Consider the following 22,044-nt stretch of genomic DNA (forward strand, 5'->3'; position numbering starts at 1 on the left):
GCCTTTTGTCAAAACTCTGTTTCTCTCTCCACAGATGCTGCCTGGCCTGCTGAGCATTTCCAGTATTTTCTGTTTTTATTTCAGATTTCCAGTATCCGCGGTATTTTGCTTTTGCATTGATATTGGTCAACTTGAGTGACCTTTCAAAATGCAACTGGACAAATAGTTCAAGGGGAAAAAAATGGCAGGGCTATGGCGATAGATCGGGGGGAGCGGGGACTAATTGGAGAGCTCTTTCAAAGAGCTGGCACAGGCACGATGGGCCAAATGGCCTCCTTCTGTGCTATATGATTCTCGGATTCTATGCTTGTCTCGAAATTCATTTGGGTGAAAAGGATTTGCCTGAATAACTTTCCTGCCTCTAGATTCTTAATTTTTAACTTGTGTTCCCGTGTATTGCAGCCCGTTGCCATAGTAACCAATTTACTGGGCTCAGCTTTGTCAATGCCCTTCATTTCTTGCAGTACCTTGAAGTCCTCTCTTTCTCAAATATTTATTCCCATCCGAGCCATTTTTCATCTGCCTACCACCCCATTCTTTTGGCACGAACGGGGCGATTGGTAGCTGAAAATGGTCAACAAGAAATCAGTGGCTTGCTGCCGGAGGCCCATCCATCGCCATCTGAGGGCAGTCCTTCATTTAGGTGGCCAGTGGTCCTGCCCGAAACCGGCAAGGGCCTAATTAATAAATTAAAATGAAGGCCCTACGATGTTGTAAGGACCCAATCACCATTTTGCAGTCAAGCAGTGCAGCCTCCGCAGCCTCCTCAGCCCACCCAGGAAGTGGCCATTTGCAGCTATACTTAAAGGGATCATCAGCTACAGTTGGGTAAAGCTGGAAGCAGGTCTGGCAATGACTTTGGGTACTGTACATTGTCTGGACTGTGTAGAGTAACTGTGTTGGTCTGTGTTTGGATACTGTACATTGTCTGGACAGTGCAGAGTAACTGTGTTGGTCTGTGTTTGGGTATTGTACATTGTCTGGACAGTGCAGAGTAACTGTGTTGGTCTGTGATTGGGTATTGTACATTGTCTGGACAGTACAGAGTAACTGTGTTGGTCTGTGATTGGGTACTGTACATTGTCTGGACAGTGCAGAGTAACTGTGTTGGTCTGTGATTGGGTATTGTACATTGTCTGGACAGTGCAGAGTAACTGTGTTAGACTGTGTTTGGGTATTGTACATTGTCTGGACAGTGCAGAGTAACTGTATGTTGGTCCGTATTTGGCTACTGTATATTAGTTGAGTTGGAGCTCTATCTGGTTGGGATTTAGCTTCTGTATAATATTAAGTAGAGTGTAGGGACCTCTCTTTCTTTCTGATCTTTTGCATACCTGGTCTATATGCTCCTTTCAATATGTGCGAGGCCTGATCCTCCCATTGGTGATGCCTCTCCTTTTCATGAAGATGTGAGAATGGTAAAGTACTAAAGACTCCCTCACCTCTACATTTCCTTCAAAGGCAGCAAGTTTGAAGGGAGTCAGTCCATCATTGTTTGTGATTGTTTCTGCTGGATTTCCATTCTCTGGTTCGAAGGACAGGATGAAATCGTACATCTGTGCCGTGTAACTTTGGGCCTGCAGGGCCAGGTGATGCAGAACAGTGTTACCTGAAATAGACCCATCAGAAGAAAGAAATACTTGCATTTATATAGCACCTTTCACCACCTCAGAACTCCCAAAGTGCTTTACAACCAATTAAATACTCTTGAAGTGTAGTCGCTGTTTTAATGTAGGAAACGCACGCAACAGCACTGTGACGATGGCCAGATAATCTGTTTTAGTGATGTTGGTTGAGGGATAAATATTGGCCAGGGCACCAGGGAGAACTCCTCTGCTCTTCTTTGAATAGTGTCATGGGATCTTTTACGTCCACCTGAGAGAGCAGACAGGGCCTCAGTTTAACGTTTCATCTGAAAGACGACACCTCTGACAGTGCAGCACTCCCTCAGCACCACACTGGGAGTGTCAGCCTAGATTTTGTGTGCAAATCTCTGGAGCGGGACTTGCACCCACGACCTTCTGACTCAGAAGGCAAGAGTGCTACCCACTGAGCCACAGCTGACACCTAGGAGACTCAATACATTGAGAATCTGAGTGCTGTGATCAATAACATGAATTAAAGTTAGGGGTCTAGAAGTGAATAGCTCAAAACTACTGCACCTCCCAGTCCACCACAACAGAGGAAGCCGCCACTCCTTCTCTCAGGACAATGTCTGAATGCTGGCTGAGAGATAATAGGACACCAGGTGGGACAGTATTCTGTGCGAGTCACTCCCCCCGGAAAATCTTCCTGCTTTAGAAGCAAACAACTTTGTGATCTCCTGTGTGACTGATGAGTTCATCATCTGGGTTCAGTTCTGGGCCCCACACCTCAGGAAGGATAGATTGTCCTTGGAGATTCACCAGAATGATACCGGGGCTAAAAGGGTTAAATTACGAGGACAGGTTGCATAGACTGGGCTTGCATTCCCTTGAGTTTAGAAGATTGAGAGCTGATCTAATTGAGGTGTTTAAGATGATTAAACAATTCAATAGCGTAGAGAGAGAGAAACTATTTCCTCTGGTAGGGGAGTCCAGAACAAAGTGGCATAACCTTAAAATTAGAGCTTGGTGATGTCAGGAAACACTTCTTCACACAAAGGGTAGTGGAAATCTGGAACTCTCTCCCCCAAAAAGTGGTGAGGCTGGGGGATCAATTGAAAATTTCTAAACTGAGATCGGGTATTAAGGGTTACAGATCCAAGGTGGGTAGAAGGCGTTACGATGCAGATCAGCCACGATCTAATTGAACAGGCAGAACAGGCTCGAGGGGCTGAATGGCCTCCTCCTGATCCTATGTTCCTATCTCTGAGGCTGGTCGATTGGGTTATCAGGCACCAATGTTCCCCCGAAGGTACGCGGCCGTGCACCAATCGGGAGGTCCCGCGCAAGCTGCTGCTACTGGAAAAGATACCGCGCAGCGAATTTAAAGGGACAGCGCTTCAAAATAAAATCAGAGGGAACATTGTCAGGCATGCCAATGGATTGGGCTTGACAACGAGAGCTGTCCAATCTACACCTTGAGTTCGAAGTCAATACAGGAAACTCTCGATTTACCGGCACCTAAATAACCGGAAATCTCTGTTAACCGGCAAAATTCAAGAGTAGGTTCAGGTAAGTTTTACTTCATATTAGTGGCCGTTCCTGGATCTGTGGCTGTGTAACCGGGGTTCCTGCACCTGTTGCTAAGCAACAGGGATGCCTGGAATTTGTGGCCGGGGTTCCTGCACCTGTTGCTAAGCAACAGGGAAGCCTGGATTTGTTGCTGTGTACGGAGCTCTCGTACCTTTTACTATACCTCTCTGTAATCCGGACTTTTTGATAAACCGGCACCACACCGGTCCCGTCGGTGCCGGATAAAAAAGAGTTTCCTGTAGTATTTCACACTTTCCATTTCTGACTCTTACCCAGGTAATCCTGCGCCTTAATGTCTGCTCCACTTTCAATCAGGAACTGGACGATCTCTTGATTCCCAACACAAGCAGCGAAAGACAACACATGCTCACCTGAACCAAAGTGACAACAATTGGAGATAAATAAACTGACTCAATGCAAGGGAAGCAGAATGTGTCTGACCAAGACAGTCTCCATGGCAATCACCAATACAAGAACAATCGAGGGTGAGAAAAGGCTATTTGGCCCATTGATACCTATCCCTCTCGTACTCTAACTGTCCCAGTCTAGCCCCCGGCTACATTTTGAACACCACAACTATGTTTCTTCCTCGCCTTGTAACAATAAGAATAAAGTTAACAACAACAACAATAACGTGTATTTATATAGCGCCTTTAACATAGTAAAACGTCCCAAGGTGCTTCACAGGAGTGTTATAAGACAAAAAATTTGACACCGAGCCACATAAGGAGAAATTCGGACAAGTGACCAAAAGCTTGGTCAAAGAGGTAGGTTTTAAGGAGCGTCTTAAAGGAGGAAAGAGCAGTAGAGTGGCAGAGAAGTTTAGGCAGGGAATTCCAGAGCTTAGGGCAACAGAAGGCACAGCCACCAATGGTTGAGCGATTATAATCAGGGATGCGCAAGAGGACAGAATTAGAGGAGTGCAGATATCTCGGGGAGTTGTGGGGTTGAAGGAGATTACAGAGATAGGGAGGGGCGAGGCCATGGAGGGATTTGAAAACAAGGATAACCCAGAATAGCCAGTCTAGTAATAAATTAAAATTGATGAGAAATAAGAAATTCTTCATTCATAGGATGAGAAATGTTTGGAACAATCAACAAACCAGAAAAGTGGAGGCAGAGACAGGCTGGGAGAGTCAGGGTACCAGAGGAATGGGCAGAAACAGGCTGGGAGAGTCAGGGTACCAGAGGAATGGGCAGAAACAGGCTGGGAGAGTCAGGGTACCAGAGGGATGGGCAGAAACAGGCTGGGAGAGTCAGGGTACCAGAGGAATGGACAGAAACAGGCTGGGAGAGTCAGGGTACCAGAGGGATGGGCAGAAACAGGCTGGGAGAGTCAGGGTACCAGAGGAATGGGCAGAAACAGGCTGGGAGAGTCAGGGTACCAGAGGGGTGGGCAGAAACAGGCTGGGAGAGTCAGGGTACCAGAGGGATGGGCAGAAACAGGCTGGGAGAGTCAGGGTACCAGAGGGATGGGCAGAAACAGGCTGGGAGAGTCAGGGTACCAGAGGGATGGGCAGAAACAGGCTGGGAGAGTCAGGGTACCAGAGGAATGGGCAGAAACAGGCTGGGAGAGTCAGGGTACCAGAGGGATGGGCAGAAACAGGCTGGGAGAGTCAGGGTACCAGAGGAATGGGCAGAAACAGGCTGGGAGAGTCAGGGTACCAGAGGGGTGGGCAGAAACAGGCTGGGAGAGTCAGGGTACCAGAGGGATGGGCAGAAACAGGCTGGGAGAGTCAGGGTACCAGAGGAATGGGCAGAAACAGGCTGGGAGAGTCAGGGTACCAGAGGGATGGGCAGAAACAGGCTGGGAGAGTCAGGGTACCAGAGAGATGGGCAGAAACAGGCTGGGAGAGTCAGGGTACCAGAGGAATGGGCAGAAATAGGCTGGGAGAGTCAGGGTACCAGAGAGATGGGCAGAAACAGGCTGGGAGAGTCAGGGTACCAGAGAGATGGGCAGAAACAGGCTGGGAGAGTCAGGGTACCAGAGAGATGGGCAGAAACAGGCTGGGAGAGTCAGGGTACCAGAGGGATGGGCAGAAACAGGCTGGGAGAGTCAGGGTACCAGAGGGGTGGGCAGAAACAGGCTGGGAGAGTCAGGGTACTAGAGGAATGGGCAGAAACAGGCTGGGAGAGTCAGGGTACCAGAGGAATGGGCAGAAACAGGCTGGGAGAGTCAGGGTACCAGAGGAATGGGCAGAAACAGGCTGGGAGAGTCAGGGTACCAGAGGAATGGGCAGAAACAGGCTGGGAGAGTCAGGGTACCAGAGGGGTGGGCAGAAACAGGCTGGGAGAGTCAGGGTACCAGAGGAATGGACAGAAACAGGCTGGGAGAGTCAGGGTACCAGAGGGGTGGGCAGAAACAGGCTGGGAGAGTCAGGGTACCAGAGGAATGGACAGAAACAGGCTGGGAGAGTCAGGGTACCAGAGGGGTGGGCAGAAACAGGCTGGGAGAGTCAGGGTACCAGAGGGATGGGCAGAAACAGGCTGGGAGAGTCAGGGTACCAGAGGGGTGGGCAGAAACAGGCTGGGAGAGTCAGGGTACTAGAGGAATGGGCAGAAACAGGCTGGGAGAGTCAGGGTACCAGAGGAATGGGCAGAAACAGGCTGGGAGAGTCAGGGTACCAGAGGAATGGGCAGAAACAGGCTGGGAGAGTCAGGGTACCAGAGGGATGGGCAGAAACAGGCTGGGAGAGTCAGGGTACCAGAGGGGTGGGCAGAAACAGGCTGGGAGAGTCAGGGTACCAGAGGGGTGGGCAGAAACAGGCTGGGAGAGTCAGGGTACTAGAGGAATGGGCAGAAACAGGCTGGGAGAGTCAGGGTACCAGAGGGATGGGCAGAAACAGGCTGGGAGAGTCAGGGTACCAGAGGGATGGGCAGAAACAGGCTGGGAGAGTCAGGGTACCAGAGGAATGGGCAGAAACAGGCTGGGAGAGTCAGGGTACCAGAGGAATGGGCAGAAACAGGCTGGGAGAGTCAGGGTACCAGAGGAATGGGCAGAAACAGGCTGGGAGAGTCAGGGTACCAGAGGAATGGGCAGAAACAGGCTGGGAGAGTCAGGGTACCAGAGGGATGGGCAGAAACAGGCTGGGAGAGTCAGGGTACCAGAGGGATGGGCAGAAACAGGCTGGGAGAGTCAGGGTACCAGAGGGATGGGCAGAAACAGGCTGGGAGAGTCAGGGTACCAGAGGGATGGGCAGAAACAGGCTGGGGGAGTCAGGGTACCAGGGGGATGAGCTTCAGTTTTGTGCAATGGGTTTTTTTTGTTCTTGCCTGCTCCCTGTGTTCCCCACAGGAACATAAGAACATAAGAAATAGGAGCTGGAGTAGGCTATTTGGCCCTTCGAGCCTGCTCCGCCATTCAATGAGATCATGGCTGATCTTCTACCTCAACTCCACCTTCCCGCACCATCCCCATATCCCTTAATTCCCTTAGTTCCCAGAAATTTATCGACCTCTGTCTTGAATATACTCAACTACTCAGCATCCACAGCTCTCTGGGTTGGAGAATTCCAAAGATTCACCACCCTGTGAGTGAAGAAATTTCTCCGCATCTCAGTCCTAAATGGTCGACCTGAGACTGTGACCCCTAAAGGGCAGGCTCTTCATACATATTCTCTGGAGGTATGAGCAGGGTATCCCAGATGTCAGGTTTGAGAGCTTTGCTATTTTTATTAGCTATCTATAACATAGTAAATTCGCTACGTATGCTACACACTCCTTTTTTGGGCATTATCATTGTGACACACAGTCACTCCTGCAGTTAAACACTTCTACCAGTAGATGGAGCTTCATAAACTCCAGAGGCTGTGCCTACAGCATCACTATTCACAGCTCCAGCATCCCGAATCTTCCTCTTCAATAAGAGAAAGTTTGGAATAACTAATCACCGTTTTCATCTCCCCTTTTCTATGTTTATGTAAATGATTCATGAAACTTTTCTGAGTGATTTTCTTTGTGAGGGATCGATTCTGCAGGCTATGCCTGCCACTCCCTCCCGCCCACCCGTCCTTCCAGGGCTTCTTGTTCCCTTTGAATGCCTTTTAAAACACGTTTCCTGCCATGATTAACTGCTCTCAAACTTTCCTGACTGTTTCTGACAGCCTGTCAAGTGGTTTCTCTGTTTAGGGATGGACTCTGCAGGCTGTTCCCACCACCTTCCTTTACATTAAAGACTGCACACCTCTATAGAATCATAGAAATTTACAGCACAGAGAAGGAGGCCATTCGACCCATCGTGTCTGTGCTGGCCAAAAAAGAGCTATTCCCACTTTCCAGCTCTTGGTCCGTAGCCTTGTAGATTACGGCATTTCAAGTGCATATCCAAGTACTTTTTAAATGTGATGAGGGGTTTCTGCCTCTACCACCGGTGTATTCCAGACCCCCACCACCCTCTGGGTGAAAAATGTTCTTCTCAACTCCCCTCTAAACCTCTGACCAATTACTTTAAATCTATGCTCCCTGGGTATTTACCTCACTTCTAAGGGAAATAGGTCCTTCCTATCCACTCTATACAGCCCCCTCATAATTTTATACACCTCAATCAAGTCTCCCCTCGGCCTCCTTTGTTCCAAATAAATCAAACCCAGCCGCTCCAATCTTTCCTCATAGCTAAAATACCCCAGTCCTGGCAGCATCCTCATAAATCTCCTCTGCACCCCCTCTAGCGCAATCAGATCTTTCCTGTAATGTGGTGACCAGAACTGTACGCAGTACTCCAGCTGTGGCCTAACTAGTGTTTTATACTGTTCAGCATAACCTCCCTGCTCTTATATTCTATGCCACGGCTAATAAAGGCAAGTATCCCATGTGCCTTCTTAACCACCTTATCTACCTGCCCTGCTACCTTCAGGGATCTGTGGACATGCACTCCAAGGTCCCTCTGTTCCTATACACTTCTCAGTGTCCTACCATTTACAGGAAACTTTGTTATATCTGGCACCGACGGGACCGAGCTGTTGCCGATCTATCAAAACTGCCGGACATACAAAGTTAATGTTGAAGCATACGGAGGTTTTCATCTCCGTATCTGACAACAAACACTGTTGCTTAGCAACAGCTTGTAAACAGTCGGCCCGTACCTTGGAAGCACCTCTGTAGCTTAGCAACAGCTTCAGAGAGGCTTTCCAGAGACTGACTGTTGAAAACAAAGCCACAAGAAGAAAAAAAACCTAACAAAACGGCTCCTGATTTCTGCCGGTAGATCGAGGTTTCCGGACATACAACCTCCGGATAAACCAAAGTTTCCTGTATTGTGTATTCCCTTGCCTTGTTAGCCCTCCCCAAATGCATTACCTCACACTTCTCTGGATTGAATTTCAAAGATGCTAAACCCCTTAATACTTCCTCTCTCACAATGTTTATCTCATTTAATATTTCATACTCCTCCTTAATTGCAATGTCTGCATTGTCCCTCTCTTTTGTGAAGAGAGGCACAAAGGGCAGGATTTTCATTGGGCCATGGGGGCGGGATTGGAGGCGCATGGGGGGTTAAAATCCCGAAATCGGGGGGCACGAACCTGTAAGAATTCGCAATAATTTACAGTTCTGAAGATTCATTTTTTTGATTAAAGAATCCCTGGGTGATGTGCTTTTAAATTTCCAGGGATAAAAATGGCTGTCACCACATGGCCGAAGACAAAGGACAATGCTTTGTTTACAAAGCAATTGAATGCTATTAGCATTTGTTTGTATATCGAGTGGATACATCTAAACTGCAGAAGAGACTTTTGCACCTTGAATGGGAATCGTTCAAGATTTGAATGGATTTTAAACCACCCAGCACTGGACAATAGAGCAGTTGTATCTCCCTTTTGTTTCAGCCCAGGAAGCTCCGGAAGACACATTAACCCAGCCTAACCACTTTGAGTTAGCCAATCACAGCTTTCTCTTGTGTATTGGACCCTTTTGGGTGGGGAATTTTGCACACAGCCCTTGCAAGGCAGAACGGCAGGGGCCTCACCAGGTATAAAGATAGATGCTGAGAAGCTAGCTCTCTCTCGCTTACTTCGCTGGATCACAGGTGAGCAGAGTTTCTGACTCCTCAACAAGGCAACCTAGCAGGGGTTAAGGGGTGGTGATTTAAGGGTATTGCTAAGATTGTTTAAATAACATTGTAGCCATTGTATCCCTCGTTTTCGCCGTCTGCAACCCCCTGTTACTGTAATTACTGTGTGCGTGTGGGATATTTTGATATTTTGATTGTAGTTTATTTAGGTAATAAAACTTGATTTTTTTCTCTCATCCAAACCACTTGTTCCATTTTAATATCATTAATTATAAGTTCCTCCACTCAGAACAAAAGGAGGGGTAGCGATTCGTTACCGCTGTAATAAAATTGGTTTTATTGGAATTGGTCCTGCAAGACCAGGAAAATTACTTTAAACCAGTTTAAAGAAGCCCCCAAATCCTTACAATGGCGAGCCAGGTAGGAGTGGAGGCAGTTTTTGATTTAATAAGTGGTCTGGATCTGGAGAAAGCATCAGCTCTTGTCTTTCTTGCTTTCAGTCTGTGGGCAGCCCTGCGGAAGGTAGTGGCAGTGTGTAAGCTGACCTATCGGGGTATAGGTGGCTGGGCTAGGAAGGGTGAGATGGGAGAGCAGGAGGAGTTTAAAGAGGCCAAGAATCGGGAGTCCCAGCTTGAAAATCATGGCCCCTGTAGGGCAGAGATAGAAAGCCTTAACGTGGTTTTAAAGGTAGCAAGGGGAATGATTTGCGTGATCAGCCCGAAGGCAGGTCAGCTGGACTTTACTGGCAGCCCAAGTAGAACCATCCCACAGGCAGCACCCAGAACGGTGCTGGATTGGGAATTAGAGACCCCAAGACCGCAGCCCACAGCTCCGAGTCTTGAGGAGCTCTGGCAGCGAGGAGGGGTGGTAGGAGAACACCAGCAGATCCCGCTAGGCAGGCGGGGACCAGGACCAGTGTACCCCCTCCAACAACGGAGGTACGGTCCGTCCGTGAGGAGTGAGCCTGAGAATAGGAATCCTCAGCCCACAGCATGTTCGAGTTCACAGGCAAGCACTGTGGCTTGTGTGGGGGGAGGAGCCATTCATATTCAGAGTAAGCTGTTTAAGCCAGGGAACAGGAAAGGAGAGTTCTGGGACCCCTGTAGAGCAGGTCCAGCAGCAGAAATCCGGGACAAGGGAGGCACACAGGGGATAGTTTTGGCCCCAGGAAAAAGGCAGGTCCAAAATTCCCCAGTTAAAGCCACCTGGGTGAGGGAACATGAGTTTGCTGTCCATGCAAGTTCAAGTTCACAGCCTATAAAAACAGGAACTGTGACTTGTTTCCAGGGAAGAGCAGACAAACCCAGAGAGAGATTTGCACCGGCAGGCTGCCAGGTACATTATACAGTGCGGGCTATTTGGACATGGGGGAGAAGGTTCCCAGCCAGCTGGGGCTGTGACCCAAGCTCAGGGTCCGCCAGCCAAAGTTTCCCCATAGAGACACCCCTCAGGAGGTCTCAGCGGGTGCCCCAGCCTAAGAAAGCATGGTCACCCACTTTATAGTGGAGTAAGGCGGTCTCCCGAACCAGGGAGAAGCCAAAGAACAGAGGCCCTCACTCAACAGCCATAAGCTGTGAGGGACCAGAGACAGGAGGCAGTCCAGCTTCGCTGCAGCCAGCAGGAATCTGCGACAGTGCCAGAGATTAGCCTGGCCGTCCGGAGATGGGCGGTATCTGAATTATAGCTATGTGTGTGTAAATAGCTTGCTTTAAGGTGTATTTTAAGTTTGTTGATTTAACTAGTTTCAAGTTAAAGTGCAAAGAGTTTAAGTTTACATGTGTGCCGAATGTTTGTATTTTGGTCCGAGGTCAAGGGACCCGACCATGTCTCCACCTAAGGCAGCAGGTCAGTGAGACCTGGCTGCATGTCCTTTTAAGTTTTTGCAGGAGGTTGGAAAATGAAGCAGCCATGATCGCCCAGCCCGAGCTGGACATCGAATGAAGATACGGAATGTTGGGGATCACCTCGCCACTGGACGAATCCAGGAGACCCCTCAGCGATCTTCGGGAAAAACCGGACAGAGTCCGGAGGAACTTGCCTACTCCTCCTACGGGGAGCAGATGGCCCCAGCTGGGTGGGACACGGCCCCCAACCCAGCACTATCCTGACCGAAGTTCACTTGCGGGAGACCTCGCTGTTGAGGAGTCATGATGGGGAAGCGCGGGTGCCTTGTGATAGGGACGCGTTCCCCGGGGGTGGGTGGTGATGGCCCGGGAATGATTGTATAGAGGAGGGGGAGACCCAAGAGTCGCGTGGGTGCGGTCGGGGGAGGGAGGAACTCACCCGGGGGCCCACGGGCAAAGAGGATAAGTGTGGCTGGGAAGGATGAGTGGTTGGCCGGATCAGTGTGGGGCCAGGGAGAGCCGCCACACAGGCACCCATCATTTTCTGCAGCCAGTTGAGGGAAGACGGGAGGGGGAGGGACTGGGAGTCATGAGATCCCATACTCCCCGGTCTCGGTCTGTGCCAAGGTAATTTAAACGTGAGGGGTACCCCGCCTCCACAAAGGGACAAGGGAACAGTTCGGGGCTGGCGGAGCAGGCTGGTCGGTAAATCCATTCTGCCTGTTTTAAAGTTTAAGACGATCAAAGGGGGGTGGAAGGTACTTTCACTGCCCGAGTGGGAGGAGCAATACCCACTCGAATTTCGCGACCCATCATCGGCACGTGATCGGGGTTCATTTAAGCATGTTGTTTAATGATTTTTTTTTTTGTATTTTGTGTTGCAGCCCCAAGTTGAGCAGAGGCGTCGGATCCTCTCCGTGCTTGGGACCAGTTTGTGACAACTCCAAGTTGAGCAGAGGCGTAGGACCCTCTCCATGCTTGCGATAATTTTTGAGTACATTGTGTAACTAAGATTGCAACATTTTGTAATAACTTATGATGTAAAAAAAAGGTGATTGTAAATTTGGTTTACACTGCATAATTTTACAAGAGTGTATAATTTTACAATGAGGCCCCTTGTTGAAAACTGAAGTATCTGTAAGATACCAACCGTACCATGGTTTTTTTCTTGAATTAAAGGGGAATAGACGGGACGGGGATCAGTGGCAGATAGCTATTAGGTAAATACAGGGGATGGTTGTTTGTGGGGGGTCAGAAATTATTGCTCATTTCTTCAAGAGGATACTACAAGCAAGCTGGAAGTATCCAAGGGCGGACTGTAAGAATTCGCAATAATTTACAGTTCTGAAGATTCATTTTTTTGATTAAAGAATCCCTGGGCGATGTGCTTTTAAATTTCCAGGGATAAAAATGGCTGTCACCACATGGCCGAAGACAAAGGACAATGCTTTGTTTACAAAGCAATTGAATGCTATTAGCATTTGTTTGTATATCGAGTGGATACATCTAAACTGCAGAAGAGACTTTTGCACCTTGAATGGGAATCGTTCAAGATTTGAATGGGTTTTAAACCACCCAGCACTGGACAATAGAGCAGTTGTATCTCCCTTTTGTTTCAGCCCAGGAAGCTCCGGAAGACACATTAACCCAGCCTAACCACTTTGAGTTAGCCAATCACAGCTTTCTCTTGTGTATTGGACCCTTTTGGGTGGGGAATTTTGCACACAGCCCTTGCAAGGCAGAACGGCAGGGGCCTCACCAGGTATAAAGATAGATGCTGAGAAGCTCTCTCTCTCTCTTACTTCGCTGGATCACAGGTGAGCAGAGTTTCTGACTCCTCAACAAGGCAACCTAGCAGGGGTTAAGGGGTGGTGATTTAAGGGTATTGCTAAGATTGTTTAAATAACATTGTAGCCATTGTATCCCTCGTTTTCACCGTCTGCAACCCCCTGTTACTATAATTACTGTGTGCGTGTGGGATAGTTTGATATTTTGATTGTAGTTTATTTAGGTAATAAAACTTGATTTTTTTCTCTCATCCAAACCACTTGTTCCATTTTAATATCATTAATTATAAGTTCCTCCACTCAGAACTAAAGGAGGGGTAGCGATTCGTAACCGCTGTAATAAAATTGGTTTTATTGGAATTGGTCCTGCAAGACCAGGAAAATTACTTTAAACCAGTTTAAAGAAGCCCCCAAATCCTTACAAACCCATCCCGCCCCCAACCCGCCTCCATGCCAGTTTCAAAGGAGGCGGGTACCCGTCCCGCACTGGGACCCCGCCTCCCCGAGGCGGGAAGGGGATTAGTGCCAATTAACTGCCTGTTAACAGGTAGTTAACAGGCAGTTTTTAGCCTAATCCCTATTTTCATTGTTGAAATGTGGGATTCCCGACGGCTCCAAACCACGCCAAGTTAGCGAGGTGGGCCATCGGGATGAAGGGCTTGGAGGGGTCGAGATGTCCGGTGTTCAGGTGAGTGATAGATGCATGAGTGCAAAGGTAAGTGTGTTTGGTGTGTGTAAAGTGTTTAAAGAAGTTGTTATTACATTTACATACCTTTACACCCTTCCTTCCTTCAGGTCTCGGGAGTCCCTCATCTCACCGGCACAGAGACCAGAATGGCCGCGATCTGTCAAAAATTGCAGCATTCAGCTTTCTGTTCCGGGGAGATCTCTAAATCTTTCTGACAGGAAGGAATTAACTTAGAGTACAGATTGTCAGGGTTTGACAACTTCAAACAGCTATCGAACACTAATATTTCATCTGTCAAAATGTCTTGACAGATGAAATATCAATCTGTGACGTCGCCTGTTGCCGGGTGGCCCTTAATTGGCCTGCTGAGCCCGCTGGGTGGGCTCAACAAGGTCAATCAAGGGAAAATCGCGTGGATTGGCTGCATCTCAATGGAGGCGGGACTACAAACCAAAAGTTGTAGACCTGCCTCCTACCCAACTCCTCAATGAAAATCCAGCCCATAGTATTCATTAAGAACCATACCCACATCTTCAGACTCCACAAACAAGCTTCCTTTTGGTCTCTAATAGGCCCTACTCTTTCTTTAGATATCCTCTTGCTCTTCATGTATTTATAAAACATCTTTGGGTTTTTGTTAATTTTACTTGCCAATATTTTTTCATGCCCTCTCTTTGCTTTCCTAATGTCCTTTTTAATTTCACCCCTGCACTTTCTATACTCCTCTAGGCTTTCTGCAGTATTTAGCTCTCGGTATCTGACATAAGCTTCCCTTTCTTGCCTTATCCTACCCTGTATGCCCCTTGACATCCAGAGGGCTCTAGATTTGGGAGTCCCATCCTTTTTCTTTGTGGGAACATATTTGCTCTGAACCCTCACTATCTCCTCCTTGAATGCCTCCCACTGCTCTGACACTGATTTACCTTCAAGTAGCTGTTTCCAGTCCACTTTTGTTAAATCACATCTCAGCTTAGTAAAATTGGCCTTTCCCCAATCGAGAACTTTTACTCCTGGTCTATCTTTGTCCTTTTCCATAGCTATGCTGAATCTAACTGAATTATAATCACTACCACCAAAATGCTCTCCCACTGATACCCCTTTCCACCTGCCCAGCTTCATTCCCTAAAACTAAGTCCAGAACCTCCCCTCTCTTGTTGGGCTTGCTACGTACTGGCTAAAAAACTTCACCTGAATGCATTTTAAGAATTCTGCGCCCTCTATACCTTTTACACTGATTTTATCCCAGTTAATGTTAGAGTAGTTGAAATCCCCTAATATTACTGCCCTATTGTTTTTGCATTTCTCAGAAATTTGCCTACATATTTGCTCTTCTACCTCCCTCTGACTATTTGGGGGTCTTTAGTACATGCCAAGCAACGTAATTGCCCCTTTTTTGTTCTTCAGTTCAACCCAGATGGCCTCATTTGATGATCTTTCTAACGTATCATCCTTCCTCATAGCTGTAATTGTTTCTTTAAGCAATATTACGACCACCCTCCTTTTTATCCCCCCTCTCTATCTCGTTTGAAAACTCTGTAACCAGGAACATTGAGCTGCCATTCCTGCCCTTCTTTCAGCCATGTTTCACTAATAGCTATGATATCATACTCCCACGTGTCTATCTGTGGCCTTAGCTCATCTGCCTTATTCACTGGACTCCTTGCATTGAAGTATATACCATTAAGCACTGTCAAACCCCTTTGTTGTCTATTTTCTAGCCTTTGTTTCCTCTGCCTTCCAAACTCACTTACTAATTTACTGCCTTCCATTTCCAGCTTTGCTTCTCTCCCTTCTGAATCTACGCTCAGTTTCCCATCCCCCCTACCAAGCTAGTTTAAACCCTCTGACATAATAAAGACTCACTACGCACTTGGTTGAACATAAAGCAAGGCTTTAATCGACTTGTAACAAAACATGGAGGTCTAGTTAGTAGTCACTAGCTTCCTGTTTCCAGATTGTCTCTGGCCAAGTTGGGCCCACGCCCGAGTGTTTATACTCCTCAGACGGCGCCCTCAGCTGGCCGTCCAGTAGTACTTCCTGAGTTACTTCTTGTAGAAGTTGCGATTTATGACACCCTCCCCTCTACTGCTAGATGGAGATACATAAGCTTCAGATCTTCAGACCTAATCACTAATACCCTGAGGGAAGTTTGCTTTGTTCCGACTTTCTATGGGCATTACAACTGGAGATCGATTAGTATATCTTAATTTCTTACTTAAATTATTGTCAGCAAAGCTTGCAGATGATGTCAACTCATGGAAACCAAACATGAGAAACAACAAAGACGATTCCCGGCATCGGGAATTTAAATTAGGAGGGAATGTTAAGAACATAAGGTGTAGCAGCAGGAGTAGGCCGTTCGGCCCTTCCAGCCTGCTCCGGAGGAAGTTGGATGTTTCTCTCTGGAAAAAACATGACTTAAGTTTTGAAGATTATGAAGGAGATGGACCAAATTGGCCACTATGGTGAAGGGTTAAAGTAGCAGGGTACACCTGCTAAAAATTAGGAAGTTATGATTAAAGCGGGAAGATGGGCAGAATTTAATTTTACATAAAAAGAAAGAGTAATGGACTTGTTAGAACAAGTTACCGGGGAAGATCAGTGAAATGAACAACAGATGGGTTCAAGGTACAAACTAACTTTTCTGGCAAGAGAATGGATCGAGCGATGTGGTGTGAAGGTGGTTTGAGATCAACCCATAAGACAGGGCTTGAGCCAGAGCGATGGAGCAGTACCCAAGGGTGAGTCAATGCCTGCGGGATAGGAAAGGAGAAATGATGTAGAAAACTGAGGGGCAAGAAGGGACTATCAAAAGCAGACATGATGAAAACCTAATCGGCATGGGCTGGTTGGACCGAATGGCCTGTTTCTCTGCTGTATATTCTATATTAATCCAAAATGGTTTAGCCTGCCCAGATTGGCTGATTCCCATTTCTTTTTCAATCCAATCTCCTGTCTCACATTAATTCTTCTTCGAGATACCCTTGTACTCCAGTTAGAACAGTGTTTCATTCTCTCTAGAGTTAGTTAAAGTGTTAAGTCTCTGAGGTTGCTTTTCACTCAAACCCTCCAATAACGAAAGCGATGGTTTCTGGTCGCATCTCTGGTGCGGCTCTTGCACAAGTGGAATATTTGAAAAATCCCAATACTGTCGCTCTTTTCCTGCTTCAAGGAAAGTCACAGAGATTCAAGCATAGAGATGTTAGCAGAGATGGAGGTAAATAAATTTACATATTTGGACTCCACCAGATGGTCAACCATGGGAGGCAAATTAGGGAAAAGTGGTTTTGACAGAGAATGTCTTTTCCTTCTGGAAGGAAAATCCAGAACAAGGGGATAACATCTTAAAATTCAATCTAAACCACTTAAAAGACCCCCAAAAAACTCCCCAGAAGACCAAAGTGGTGTTTGAAAAGGGGATAAGTACTCGGGAAGTTAGGACAATGGGGACATGGAGAAAAGTGGGGGATTAGGATTAAAAAGACATAGGGATGCCATGGCCCACAAAATGATGGCATAAGCCAAATGGTCTCCTCCTGTTCCTAGGTACCTACGAAAAACCTTCCACGAATAAAAAGAAAGACTTGCATTTATATAGTGTCTTTTACGACCCAAAGCACTTTAAAGTCAATGAAGCACTTTTGAAGTGTAGTCACTGTTGTAATGTAGCAGCCAATTTGCACACAGCAAGCTCCCACAAACAGCAATGTGATAATAACCACATAATCTGTTTTAGTGATGTTGATTGAGGGATAAATATTGGCCAGGACACTGGGGATAATTCCCCTGCTCCTCTTCGAAATAGTGGCATGGGATTTTTTCACCCACCTGAGAGAGCAGACAAGGTATCAGTTTAACATCTCATCCGAAAGACAGCACCTCCGACAGTGCAGCACTTCCTCAGCACTATACTGGGAGTGTCAGCTTAGATTTTTGTCCCTGGAGTGAGACTTGAACCCACAACCTTCTGACTCAGAGGCGAGGGCGCTGCCCACTGAGCCACGGCTGACATGTACAAAATAGTTAATGGGGAGGAGGGGGTCACAGGTTCTCTGTTACGGAAGGAGTCCAGCTGGGTTACAAAAAGGGAAGGACCATGATCTCATGTAAATTCAGAAACAAATTATGATGAACTCTTACCGTAATAAATGAAATTCTGTTCACTTCTTCTAAAGAAGATCCCAGTTGCACGAGATGATGCCACATTGGCTCCCAGGTTTATCAGTTCTTTAACCAAATGAAAATTTTCGTTGGCCACAGCAATGTGCAGGGCTGTTTTCCCTACCCAACAAAATTATATGCAGTCAATTCCTGTAGATCGGTACAATTCTCCCACCCGCACACCATATATCAATAGTTAAACAGTTCCCCAGACCTCACACACAGCCCATTCCCCACTCACTGCCCATCCCCCATCCCCCACTCACTGCCCATCCCCCACTCACTGCCCATCCCCATCCTCCACTCACTGCCCATCCCCCACACTCACTGCCCATCCCCCACTCACTGCCCATCCCCCACACTCACTGCCCATCCCCCATTCCCCACTCACTGCCCATCCCCCATCCCCCACTCACTGCCCATCCCCCACTCACTGCCCATCCCCCATCCTCCACTCACTGCCCATCCCCCACACTCACTGCCCATCCCCCATCCCCCACTCACTGCCCATCCCCCATTCCCCACTCACTGCCCATCCCCCATCCCCCACACACACAGCCCATTCCCCACTCACTGCCCATCCCCCATCCCCCACTCACTGCCCAACCCCCACTCACTGCCCATCCCCCACTCACTGCCCATCCCCCACACTCACTGCCCATCCCCCATTCCCCACTCACTGCCCATCCCCCATTCCCCACTCACTGCCCATCCGCCATTCCCCACTCACTGCCCATCCCCCATTCCCCACTCACTGCCCATCCCCATTTCCCCACTCACTGCCCATCCCCCATTCCTCACTCACTGCCCATCCCCCATTCCCCACTCACTGCCCATCCCCCATCCCCCACTCACTGCCCATCCCCCATCCCCCACTCACTGCCCATCCCCCACTCACTGCCCATCCCCCATCCCCCACTCACTGCCCAACCCCCACTCACTGCCCATCCCCCACTCACTGCCCATCCCCCACACTCACTGCCCATCCCCCATCCCCCACTCACTGCCCATCCCCCACACTCATTGCCCACCCCCATCCCCCACTCACTGCCCATCCCCCATTCCCCACTCACTGCCCATCCCCCATCCCCCACTCACTGCCCATCCCCCACACTCACTGCCCATCCCCCATCCCCCACTCACTGCCCATCCCCCATTCCCCACTCACTGCCCACCCCCATCCCCCACTCACTGCCCATCCCCCACACTCACTGCCCATCCCCCATTCCCCATTCACTGCCCATCCCCCACACTCACTGCCCATCCCCCATCCCCCACTCACTGCCCATCCCCCATTCCCCACTCACTGCCCATCCCCCATTCCCCACTCATTGCCCATCCCCCATTCCCCACTCACTGCCCATCCACCACACTCACTGCCCATCCCCCATCCCCCACTCACTGCCCACCCCCCATCCCTCACTCACTGCCCATCCACCACACTCACTGCCCATCCCCCATCCCCCACTCACTGCCCATCCCCCATTCCCCACTCACTGCCCATCCCCCATTCCCCACTCACTGCCCATCCCCCACACTCACTGCCCATCCCCCATCCCCCACTCACTGCCCATCCCCCATCCCCCACTCACAGCCCATCCCCATTCCTCACTCACTGCCCATCCCCCATTCCCCACTCACTGCCCATCCCCATCCCCCACTCACTGCCCATCCCCCACTCACTGCCCATCCCCCATTCCCCACTCACTGCCCATCCCCCACACTCACTGCCCATCCCCCACACTCACTGCCCATCCCCCACACTCACTGCCCATCCCCATCCCCCACTCACTGCCCATCCCCCATCCCTCACTCACTGCCCATCCCCCATCCCCCACTCACTGCCCATCCCCCACTCACTGCCCATCCCCCACTCACTGCCCATCCTCCATTCCCCACTCACTGCCCATCCCCCACACTCACTGCCCATCCCCCATTCCCCACTCACTGCCCAGCCCCCACTCACTGCCCAGCCCCCACTCACTGCCCATACCCCATTCCCCACTCACTGCCCATTCCCCATTCCCCACTCACTGCCCATCCCCCATTCCCCACTTACTGCCCATCCTCCATTCCCCACTCACTGCCCATCCCCCACTCACTGCCCATCCCCCATTCACTGCCCATTCCCCATTCACCACTCACTGCCCATCCCCCACTCCCCACTTACTGCCCATCCCCATTCCCCACTCACTGCCCATCCCCCATTCCTAACTCACTGCCCATCCCCCATTCCCCACTCACTGCCCATCCCCCATTCCCCACTCACTGCCCATCCCCCACACTCACTGCCCACCCCCCATTCCCCATTCACTGCCCATCCCCCACTCACTGCCCATCCCCATCCCCCACTCACTGGCCATCCCCCACACTCGCTGCCCATCCCCCATTCCCCACTCACTGCCCATCCCCCACTCACTGCCCATCCCCCATTCCCCACTCACTGCCCATCCCCCATTCCCCACTCACTGCCCATCCCCATTCCCCACTCACTGCCCAGCCCCCACTCACTGCCCATTCCCCACTCACTGCCCATCCCCATCCCCCACTCACTGCCCATCCCCCATTCCCCACTCACTGCCCATCCCCCATTCCTCACTCACTGCCCAGCCCCCACTCACTGCCCATTCCCCACTCACTGCCCATCCACATCCCCCACTCACTGCCCATCCCCCATTCCCCACTCACTGCCCATCCCCCATTCCTCACTCACTGCCCAGCCCCCACTCACTGCCCATTCCCCACTCACTGCACATTCCCCACTCACTGCCCATCCCCCATTCCCCACTCACTGCCCATCCCCCACACTCACTGCCCATCCCCATTCCCTACTCACTGCCCATCCCCCATTCCCCACTCACTGCCCATCCCCATTCCCCACTCATTGCCCACCCCCCATCCCCCACTCACTGCCCATCCACCACACTCACTGCCCATCCCCCATCCCCCACTCACTGCCCATCCCCCATTCCACACTCACTGCCCATCCCCATCCCCCACTCACTGCCCATCCCCCATTCCCCACTCACTGCCCATCCCCCATTCCTCACTCACTGCCCAGCCCCCACTCACTGCCCATTCCCCACTCACTGCCCATCCCCATCCCCCACTCACTGCCCATCCCCCATTCCCCACTCACTGCCCATCCCCCATTCCTCACTCACTGCCCAGCCCCCACTCACTGCCCATTCCCCAGTCACTGCCCATCCCCCACTCACTGCCCATCCCCCATTCCCCATTCACTGCCCATCCCCCACTCACTGCCCATCCCCATCCCCCACTCACTGCCCATCTCCCACACTCACTGCCCATCCCCCATCCCCCACTCACTGCCCAACCCCCACTCACTGCCCATCCCCCACTCACTGCCCATCCCCCACACTCACTGCCCATCCCCCATCCCCCACTCACTGCCCATCCCCCACACTCATTGCCCACCCCCATCCCCCACTCACTGCCCATCCCCCATTCCCCACTCACTGCCCATCCCCCATCCCCCACTCACTGCCCATCCCCCACACTCACTGCCCATCCCCCATCCCCCACTCACTGCCCATCCCCCATTCCCCACTCACTGCCCACCCCCCATCCCCCACTCACTGCCCATCCCCCACACTCACTGCCCATCCCCCATTCCCCACTCACTGCCCATCCCCCACACTCACTGCCCATCCCCCATCCCCCACTCACTGCCCATCCCCCATTCCCCACTCACTGCCCATCCCCCATTCCCCACTCATTGCCCATCCCCCATTCCCCACTCACTGCCCATCCCCCATCCCCCACTCACTGCCCATCCCCCACACTCACTGCCCATCCCCCATCCCCCACTCACTGCCCATCCCCCATTCCCCACTCACTGCCCACCCCCCATCCCCCACTCACTGCCCATCCCCCACACTCACTGCCCATCCCCCATTCCCCACTCACTGCCCATCCCCCACACTCACTGCCCATCCCCCATCCCCCACTCACTGCCCATCCCCCATTCCCCACTCACTGCCCATCCCCCATTCCCCACTCATTGCCCACCCCCCATCCCCCACTCACTGCCCATCCACCACACTCACTGCCCATCCCCCATCCCCCACTCACTGCCCATCCCCCATTCCCCACTCACTGCCCATCCCCCATTCCCCACTCACTGCCCATCCCCCACACTCACTGCCCATCCCCCATCCCCCACTCACTGCCCATCCCCCATTCCCCACTCACTGCCCATCCCCCATTCCCCACTCACTGCCCATCCCCCACACTCACTGCCCATCCCCCATTCCCCACTCACAGCCCATCCCCATTCCTCACTCACTGCCCATCCCCCATTCCCCACTCACTGCCCATCCCCCATTCCCCACTCACTGCCCATCCCCCATCCCCCACT

At 50.6% G+C, this 22,044-nt stretch overlaps 1 protein-coding gene across 1 annotated transcript in view; it reads right to left on the minus strand.

Annotated features, from left to right (window-relative positions):
- Positions 1 to 22,044, minus strand: part of LOC147102640 (transient receptor potential cation channel subfamily V member 6-like) — a 124,206-nt gene that overhangs the window by 47,664 nt on the left and 54,498 nt on the right. Inside the window, exons 4-6 of the mRNA XM_085964055.1 lie at positions 17,643 to 17,783; positions 3,449 to 3,547; positions 1,443 to 1,609 (exon numbers count right to left, since the gene is read on the minus strand). Coding sequence (XP_085820181.1) covers positions 1,443 to 1,609; positions 3,449 to 3,547; positions 17,643 to 17,783 — 407 coding nt within the window. The remainder of the gene's footprint in view (positions 1 to 1,442; positions 1,610 to 3,448; positions 3,548 to 17,642; positions 17,784 to 22,044) is intronic.

This window comes from Somniosus microcephalus, chromosome 21 (genome assembly GCF_052327205.1).
Source record: "Somniosus microcephalus isolate GS21.2 chromosome 21, FLI_Smic_1.0, whole genome shotgun sequence".
Lineage (NCBI taxonomy): Eukaryota > Metazoa > Chordata > Chondrichthyes > Squaliformes > Somniosidae > Somniosus > Somniosus microcephalus.